We start from the raw sequence: 9,838 nt of genomic DNA on the forward strand, positions 1-9,838 counted from the left end.
TCAAGGAACAGCCATGACGGTAAACTTGTCTTGAAAAAATAAATCAGACAGCTCTCAGAGCAGGTGGGATTTACCCAAAACACGGGTTTTCTGTAACAGGAGACTCAAGGCAGAGCTGCTCCAATAATAGTGAAAAACTGTCCAAAACATGTGATCTTGTCAGGCTTAACAGAGGCATTCAAATGCTGTGACTCGCTGTAAAGGTAGCATATGATGCTAAACTCATCTTTGCATCCTTTCGTTTCACCATGTGGGTCTCTACAAATCCATCCATGTTCAGTTTGAGGAATTATCAGTCTACAACAAGACATTTAAAACATTTCTTTTTGTGATGTCACAAATTGGGAAATTAGAATAGAGTCACCTCTCAAGTGCCAGAGACATGGACGTAGTTTTTCCAACGTCAATTTTTGTCCCCTGCATGTTTTAACTGTAAAAAAAATTATTATTATATTAAATAGACACTGGTTGAGCACTAGGACCAAGTGGAGAGCAACCGCCTCTGTTGACCCAATAGAACCGTCCATAAGCTCATCTATTGGCTCTGCTGATACTTGCTAACTTGTGATTAGCCGTTCCTGCCATCTGTGTACTTGACAGTTCTTCATTCCTGACATTGCATAAAAGAGCCTCTAAGCTGTAGTTTTATACATATACTTTTTATACTTATTGTGAAGATGGGTAGATGTGGTCAACACCAGGAGATGAGTAGGTGTGGTCAACAGCGAGGTATGAGTAGGTGTGGTAAACAGCAGGAGATGAATAGGTGTGGTAAACAGCGAGGGAAGAGTAGGTGTGGTCAACAGCGAGGGATGAGTAGGTGTGCTAAACAGCGAGGGATGAGTAGGTGTGCTAAACAGCGAGGGATGAGTAGGTGTGGTCAACAGCAGGAGATGAATAGGTGTGGTCAACAGCAGGAGATGAGTAGGTGTGGTAAACAGCAGGAGATGAGTAGGTGTGGTAAACAGCGAGGGATGAATAGGTGTGGTAAACAGCAGGAGATGAATAGGTGTGGTCAACAGCAGGAGATGAATAGGTGTGGTCAACAGCAGGAGATGAGTAGGTGTGGTAAACAGCGAGGGATGAGTAGGTGTGGTCAACAGCGAGGGATGAGTAGGTGTGGTCAACAGCGAGGGATGAGTAGTTGTGGTAAACAGCGAGGGATGAGTAGGTGTGGTCAACAGCAGGAGATGAGTAGGTGTGGTAAACAGCGAGGGATGAATAGGTGTGGTCAACAGCAAGGGATGAGTAGGTGTGGTAAACAGCAGGGGATGAGTAGGTGTGGTAAACAGCGAGGGATGAGTAGGTGTGGTAAACAACAGGAGATGAGTAGGTGTGGTAAACAGCGAGGGATGAGTAGGTGTGGTAAACAGCGAGGGATGAGTAGGTGTGGTAAACAACAGGAGATGAGTAGGTGTGGTAAACAGCGAGGGATGAGTAGGTGTGGTAAACAGCAGGAGATGAGTAGGTGTGGTAAACAGCGAGGGATGAGTAGGTGTGGTAAACAACAGGAGATGAATAGGTGTGGTAAACAGCGAGGGATGAGTAGGTGTGGTCAACAGCGAGGGATGAGTAGGTGTGGTAAACAGCAAGGGATGAGTAGGTGTGGTCAACAGCAGGAGATGAGTAGGTGTGGTCAACAGCGAGGTTCGAGTAGGTGTGGTAAACAGCAGGAGATGAGTAGGTGTGGTAAACAACAGGAGATGAATAGGTGTGGTAAACAGCAGGAGATGAGTAGGTGTGGTCAACAGCGAGGGATGAGTAGGTGTGGTAAACAGCAGGAGATGAATAGGTGTGGTAAACAGCAGGAGATGAGTAGGTGTGGTAAACAGCGAGGGATGAGTAGGTGTGGTCAACAGCAGGAGATGAATAGGTGTGGTCAACAGCAGGAGATGAGTAGGTGTGGTAAACAGCAGGAGATGATTAGGTGTGGTAAACAGCAGGAGATGAGTAGGTGTGGTCAACAGCGAGGGATGAGTAGGTGTGGTCAACAGCGAGGGATGAGTAGGTGTGGTCAACAGTGAGAGATGAGTAGGTGTGGTAAACAGCGAGGGATGAGTAGGTGTGGTCAACAGCAGGAGATGAGTAGGTGTGGTAAACAGCGAGGGATGAGTAGGTGTGGTCAACAGCGAGGGATGAGTAGGTGTGGTCAACAGCAGGAGATGAGTAGGTGTGGTAAACAGCGAGGGATGAGTAGGTGTGGTAAACAGCAGGAGATGAATAGGTGTGGTAAACAACAGGAGATGAATAGGTGTGGTAAACAGCAGGAGATGAGTAGGTGTGGTAAACAGCAAGGGATGAGTAGGTGTGGTAAACAGCGAGGGATGAGTAGGTGTGGTAAACAGCGAGGTATGAGTAGGGGTGGTAAACAGCGAGGGATGAGTAGGTGTGGTAAACAGCAGGAGATGAGTAGGTGTGGTAAACAGCGAGGGATGAGTAGGTGTGGTAAACAGCGAGGGATGAGTAGGTGTGGTAAACAGCGAGGGATGAGTAGGTGTGGTAAACAGCAGGAGATGAGTAGGTGTGGTAAACAGCGAGGGATGAGTAGGTGTGGTAAACAGCGAGGTATGAGTAGGTGTGGTAAACAGCGAGGGATGAGTAGGTGTGGTAAACAGCGAGGGATGAGTAGGTGTGGTCAACAGCAGGAGATGAATAGGTGTGGTAAACAGCAGGAGATGAATAGGTGTGGTAAACAGCAGGAGATGAGTAGATGTGGTAAACAGCAGGAGATGAGTTGGTGTGGTAAACAGCGAGGGATGAGTAGGTGTGGTAAACAGCAGGAGATGAATTGGTGTGGTAAACAGCAGGAGATGAATAGGTGTGGTCGACAGTGAGAGATGAGTAGGTGTGGTAAACAGCAGGAGATGAGTAGGTGTGGTCAACAGCAGGAGATGAGTAGGTGTGGTAAACAGCAGGAGATGAGTTGGTGTGGTCAACAGTGAGGGATGAGTAGGTGTGGTCAACAGCAGGAGATGAGTAGGTGTGGTCAACAGCAGGAGATGAGTAGGTGTGGTAAACAGCAGGAGATGAATTGGTGTGGTAAACAGCAGGAGATGAGTAGGTGTGGTAAACAGCAGGAGATGAGTAGGTGTGGTAAACAGCGAGCTATGAGTAGGTGTGGTAAACAGCAGGAGATGAGTAGGTGTGGTAAACAGCAGGAGATGAGTAGGTGTGGTAAACAGCAGGAGATGAATAGGTGTGGTAAACAGCAGGAGATGAATAGGTGTGGTAAACAGCAGGAGATGAGTAGGTGTGGTCAACAGCAGGAGATGAGTAGGTGTGGTAAACAGCAGGAGATGAGTAGGTGTGGTCAACAGCAGGAGATGAGTAGGTGTGGTAAACAGCAGGAGATGAATAGGTGTGGTAAAGAGCAGGAGATGAGTAGGTGTGGTCCACAGCAGTTTGTTTTCTTAAGAGCCCTGAAAGGGCTCATACCAGAAAGTACTGAAACCTAAGAAAAAGTACAAGAACGTAATGAACATGCATGCTCATGCTGTTTGTATACTGGTGCACCATTTCTTGGACCTACACAGCTAAGCTTCAGACGACAAGAAGTGAGCCACATCAGAGTTGAGCTTCAGACAACCTAATCTGGAGTCTTATCTCCTGAAATGTAGACATCTTTCCTCTAACAGCAACACGGCTCTACCACTGACTCTGTCTGCTCTGCAACGTTGATGTTTTATCTCCACTAATAACTCAAGCCTGGAGGAGTTCTGCTGTGTGGTGGAGTTTCTAATGCTAACAGTTAGCTTCTACTATTCGAGACGTTCTCTGCTGTTTCCTGGACTAAACCAATAACAACCTTCCCCGTTGTGAGTCCAGATGAGTCCATGAATGTTAGTGACAGGGTGACGTAGATCTGTCAGGCGTTTCTAATCCTAGAGTTTCACCGTCTGTTTTCTATCAGAAGCTAATGCAGGAGATAGGTGTAGGAGACTATTTTCATGTTCAGCCTGCATGAAACGCTCAGAGTGACCCGTTAGAGTCAGAAATAATAATTAAAAATCATTTTTCTGTGAACCACACCTTCAAATGGAACACTGGCATGTTTTATTCAGTTTTGCCAGGTGGATTTGTACCTCCACCCAAAACGCCGTCAGCAGCACATGGCTGTAAAGTTTAATCGTTTCTTCCTTGGAAATGTAGAAATAAGTTGTAACGTGCAACATTTCCTCTATTTCTCAATGGAAATATGGAGGTCTTTCCAACAGATGTGTCCTCTGGGCTCTGAATCACAAGATGATTAGAAGGCTTTTCGCCATCGGATCCTAATATCATGCCTCATCGTTTGTCTACAACTCTGCACAATGCAGTCGCTTCAGCAGTAATCCGCTCAAGGCTGCAGAGCAAACAGGTAGGAAAACAACAATCACCTGGTTTTCATCACATCAGGATGACGATTCCATTCTGTGAGAGGAAGAGAGACTCGTTCCGCCAATCAAGCAGCGAAACACGTTCACTTTCTCAGTCTGAAGGACAGAGGATGAGCGCTTCATTGGTTTTCAGCACAGATTCTCCAACAAGAACTTTAAACAACCAAATGTCGCTTTATGTGGAAAACCTGCAAAACGAAGGGGCCGTTGGGTCTGCAGTCTCAGCACCAAGAAGACATTCTGATGATAATTATCCTCACTGAGAATGACCCGTCTCAGTCAGACACTCCTCGTTTTTAACGTGCTCTAAGAGACACTTCGGATAACTGACCACATCGGCTCGCTAAGGCGGTTCAGCTTTGGATCTGCCATCCAGGCTAGATTAGACGATGATGCCATTTTTAATCCGCCTCCTGCCCTTGCAAGATAACGCCCCTCCCTCTCTTCTTAGTGTTATTCAGAACTTGACAAGAGGAGATTTTGCTCAATTCCAGCGTGGTGATGACTCCATGATTCCTTGTGACACACTAATATGAGCTTATGGTGGCAGAGCTTTAATGTAGACATGGAAATAAAAGTTAGTCACAGACACCCTCATCCACTCTGGGTTCATTAACGGGGCCTTCTCATCTTTTTGAGACTTTAATTAAAGTCATCTGGTTCTGTTTCCTATTTGCTGATTATGATGGGGGGGGGGGGGGGGGGTCACAAGGCCAAGTTTCTTCTTCTCTTGGTCCAAAACAAAATGTCATCTTACTGTTTTCCTCCATGTCAAGCCCACATTTACTCTAAACATCATTTTAGTCACATGGAAACATCCTTGTGGCTTCTGTGGTTCAACACCGAAGTGCCAGGGCCGTCCACTTCAGGCCGACAAGTCCATCCGTCTCGTCAAATATTAATTTTTTTAATCAATTATGCACCGTTTGACACAAGAATCATTTGTAGCCCAGCTCACACGAAGGTTAATGACAGCAGCACCTTAGCCAATCAGAGGACAGGATCCAGCCCCATCAGATGCTCAAACACAAACAGAACAACATGCACCTGAGAGCTCCAGAGGGACGTGGAAGGACACGGAAATAGGAGGAGGCCGTGCAGAGGGCAGACCTCTCCTTTTTCTTTCGAATCTCAGCTAAATGCACCAATTCACCAGCCACACACACCGAGGACTGTCACTTTTAGGTGCTGGACTGAGTCACCATTTAGCCGTGACATTTAGACGTCACTTGGATGCCTTTTAAACCCCAAAGACTGCTTCTGAACTCTGGTGAGCTGCTGTGAGAAAATGCTGCATCAGAAGACGCTGCGTTTAATTAATAAACTCAAATGGGTAAGAAGTTTGTAAAAATGACATATAGAATCAATGTGCTGAGCAGTGGACTCAGCCACTGGTGCAACACAGAACCCAGATGCATTTGATGGAGGACAGCATAAACTAAAAAAAAGGACAAAAGCTTTAAAACGATGGGATTGTAGACAAGTTACTGCTTTGTTTTTCTCCAGGTAACCATCAGCTGTGTACCCTGCATCATCTGGGTTTTAATTGTGTTCATGCGTAGCGAGCATGAAGCCAGAATGTTAATTATGGTGATGCACACTAACCGCCCTAACAAGAAGGTGGCCAACCTCATTTTTATCAGGAGTTACGCTGCAGTGTGGTTCCTTCCATCCCACTAAGAAGGTTGCACCAGCATCCTACTGAAGCAGATGCTTTTCAGTTGGCTTTCTGCATAATGCTCGAGGACACTTCAAATCCAAACCCAGGCGCCAAACCTCTGACCTTTCAGTATCAGGACAGTCTCCCCAAGCCCCAGATCGCCCTTCGTCATGACATTTAACACAGTAAGGGAACAGCTGGGGTCAGAGGGGACACAACAAGCAGGGAGGAGCGGATCAAAAACGCAAACTTATGTCTTCTGCGTCTCACTTTTTACACAAATCCAAACCGTGAGAGAACGTGGGAAGACGTTGTTCACGAGGAGACAACAGCAACGTGCTTTCTGAGGACCCTTCATGCAGCCTCTTACTAACTTTCATCAAATTTAGCTCCAGAATCTAATATTTAATAAACAATTAAAACATCAGCGGTGTCAGATAAAGGTTCCTGCTCTAGAGAGGACCTTATCTTGGCTTTTCCACAAACAGCCCAGGCCAGCGAGCAACTTGCTGCTCTGAATCCTTCTGAAGGGAGACATTTTGTTACCGCGTTTCCATACACCATCATAACCAGGTGAACAGAAGCTGAACACCAAAGCAGACACATCCTGTCGTTTCCTCTGAACACCTGAGCAAAACCAGCCTTCTCATTCACTTCTATGTGACTGAATTTGCTGACAGGGTCGTTGTGAACAGTTATCTCTACGCTGAGCAGAGGCGCAGCGACGAGCTGTAACGTAAAGCTGATGTAGTTCGACAACATCTGGTCTAAAATCCATACGCCATGATTAAAGCTGGTCTCCATATGGCTATGAATCAGAAACATAAGGCCAATAACAACGTCAAGGACACGACCAAACCTGCAGTGCGTTTCTGGCTTTGTCCACTCAGCTTTGGGCTCTAGAATGAATTACACTCTTGAGATTTCAGTCAATATGCAAGTATTATGGTGTGGTCAAGCAGGAAAAGGGAATAGAAGCATAAAGTTCAGGTGAAGGCCTCAACTCCTCTCCAGATAATTAGAGAAATGATGACAATTCCCAACTAAATGTATTTTTCACGTTATGAAAGCATAATCTAGCTCAGTTGTGGGTTTCATCCTGTTTGAGAACTTCCTGTCACCTTTATTGGTTTATTGTGTGTGTGTGTGTTTGTGTGGACAGCTGTGTGAGCCTGAGGGATGGATTTAAGGATGGACAGGACTACTGCGCTCCTGAATCCCTGAGAGGAAAACAAACACGGGCCTGCCTGCTTGCGCAAAGGCAGCGACGTGAACGTGATGCTTCATCTCCAGACCTCCATGAGGAGGAGAGGAGGCATCTTCAATTACCTGAAATCACTGTAGGGGTGAATTATCCAAAACCCGGCGGATTTAACTCGCTCCTGCTCCCGCTCCACCGCCTTCTCGCTCCCAAACATCCTCAGGGAGAACTTGTTGACCCCCGGTTGGAGCATCGCCCCCAGCTGTCGGTGGATGAACCCAGCTTGGTATAGTCTCTCGTCGTCCGGCAGAATTTGATCGATGCCCTCCAACTTTATGAAGCCAGCCTGCTGCTCTGGAGCGTTGGCTTGGGCGCCACCGCTGGCACCCTGCACACCTTGCTCCGGCTGGTCGTCCGCGATAGCTCCAGGGGGGCTCTCCTCGCTCGGGGTGACATCCCCCTCAGTAATCAGGCGTCTTGCCTCGGCCGAGTCCGAGTCGTGCACATGCCGACTCGTGATAGACGAGAGGCTGCCTCGAAATCTCCGACAGTCTCCATTGGAGCTAGTCTTCATCGGTCTCCCGATGTCCATCTCCATGATCACACACTCCCCACTTTTGGTCTCGCTGATGCCTTTGCAGCTCACCCCAGAGGTCGGCGACGGCAGAGGCTTCATCCTGATGCTCTTCCTCCGGGTGTCCTTGTCTGCGTCTTCTCCATCGCCCATGATGGATGTTTTTTGTCCAATGTGCTGTGGCAAACTGTAGAGCCTTTTACGCATGGAGGATTGCAACCTGTCCATTATGACATTGAGACACAGGGGAGAAAATCAAACGAATCCAGGCTGTATTGTAACGATCATTGCCACCATCCCCGCGCCCCGTATCTGTTTGTGAGAGCGATCAGTGAGGAGCTAATCTGAATCCCTGAAATCCTGCTACACATGACACGAAGCGCCGAGACTCCTCCGACACGGACGAGAGACGCTCGTTCTGACAATCAGACTACCTGACAGTTCGCCTATGTCCTCACGAGCAGCCTGGGCGGTCCGCTTGGCCGCTGCGTCCTCGATGTGCATCTTTGTGCCGTTCCGACATTGTGCGCAAAAGTGGAAAAAACTGTTTGAAAGTCACCTTAGCGTGACACGTGAGAGACGTGCAGACAGTCGGTGATATGAAGAACGGGGAAAGGTCATGCACGACGGAGGATGCTCTTCTCGCTACGTCTGCTGCCAGCTGCCATCAAACAACGCGACACAATCACGCAAAATACAGTAGAGCGTTCCAGGGAGCGCTGACATCACTGATCCAATGTCAGCTTGCGTTTTGGTGAATTGTGAATATTCATGCTGATGATCTGTTGGGTTGCCATAGAAGCGAGAGCCCACCTTGCTTAAAGGGGAATGTTCTTCCCCATTCTTAAAACTAACCCCTTCCCCCAAGTCAGGGCTACAGGTAGCAAGGCAAACCCCGCTGCTGAACCGAACCGCGTGCCTGCATTAAGTCCTCATGTCGTCGGTCATAGCTGCGTAATTTGCGCACAAAATTTCTGCCAAATCGGAAAAATTCGGTTATAATCTGGGCAGATTTTTCTTATCTGTCTTGAATACATATGAAATAGTTGTTACTTGTGGTTTTGTGTGTGAACCCAAGCATGCATGAAATTCAGTTTTGTGTTTACAATAAAGAACTCTTAATCTCTCTCTCTCTCGCGCGCGCGCACACACACACACACACACACACACACACACGTGTATCTGCGTGATCTCACAAATGCTTGTTACCATCAAAGCTTTAGTTCACTTATTCAATTATAAAAGAAATAACCAGTCTGGAGACATTTCAAACCCTAAAGCAGACGCAGCTGTGTATCAGGTCCTGTTATCACGTTTCATTTTTAATTTCTCTGCTGATAATTTATTCTTGTCACTTAGATTACAGAACTGGGGCACCAACTAAGCAAGGTAGCCCTGATCAGCAGCGAAATCAGCTTCAGTTTATTAATCATCGTGACAAATTAGTAATTTGAACCCTAAACCCTTGCTGAAATGCTCACTAGAATAAATGAGATGGCACAATATAAATTGTCAACTGACTGATTCTTTGTGGATAGGCTTTGGTGGACTCGTGTTTCGGATTATTCACAGATGTGAGACATTAGTGCTGCTGTAATGTCTTCTGTTTTATTGTGATTGAAGGATCTACATTCAATTCAGTTCAATTCAAGTTTATTTATAAAGCGTCAAATCAGGACCAGTCGTCTCAAGGACCTTCAGTAAAAATTCCAGTACAGGTCAGGTCATTAAGCCAATCAATAACAAGTTTCCTATATAAGGAACCCAGCAAATTGCATCAAGTCACTGACTAGTGTCAGAGTCTTTACAGCAATCCTCATACTAAGCAAGCATGAAGCGACTGTGGAGAGGAAGACTCCCTTTTAACAGGAAGAAACCTCCAGAGAATCCTGGCTCAGTATAAGCAGCCATCCTCCACGACTCACTGGGGATGGAGAACACACACACACACACACACACACACACACACACACACACACACGCGCATACACACACACACACGTTTCTATGGTTATATTGTGATTGCT

General features: G+C 46.7%; 1 protein-coding gene across 1 annotated transcript in view; it reads right to left on the bottom strand.

The window, feature by feature from the left end:
• Positions 1-9,188, bottom strand: part of LOC139071864 (potassium/sodium hyperpolarization-activated cyclic nucleotide-gated channel 3-like) — a 79,070-nt gene extending 69,882 nt beyond the window's left edge. The window contains exon 1 of the mRNA XM_070555185.1: positions 7,366-9,188. Coding sequence (XP_070411286.1) covers positions 7,366-8,039 — 674 coding nt within the window. The 5' untranslated portion in view covers positions 8,040-9,188. The remainder of the gene's footprint in view (positions 1-7,365) is intronic.
• Positions 9,189-9,838: the final 650 nt, after the last annotated feature.

This window comes from Nothobranchius furzeri, chromosome 9 (genome assembly GCF_043380555.1).
Source record: "Nothobranchius furzeri strain GRZ-AD chromosome 9, NfurGRZ-RIMD1, whole genome shotgun sequence".
NCBI classification, from domain to species: domain Eukaryota; kingdom Metazoa; phylum Chordata; class Actinopteri; order Cyprinodontiformes; family Nothobranchiidae; genus Nothobranchius; species Nothobranchius furzeri.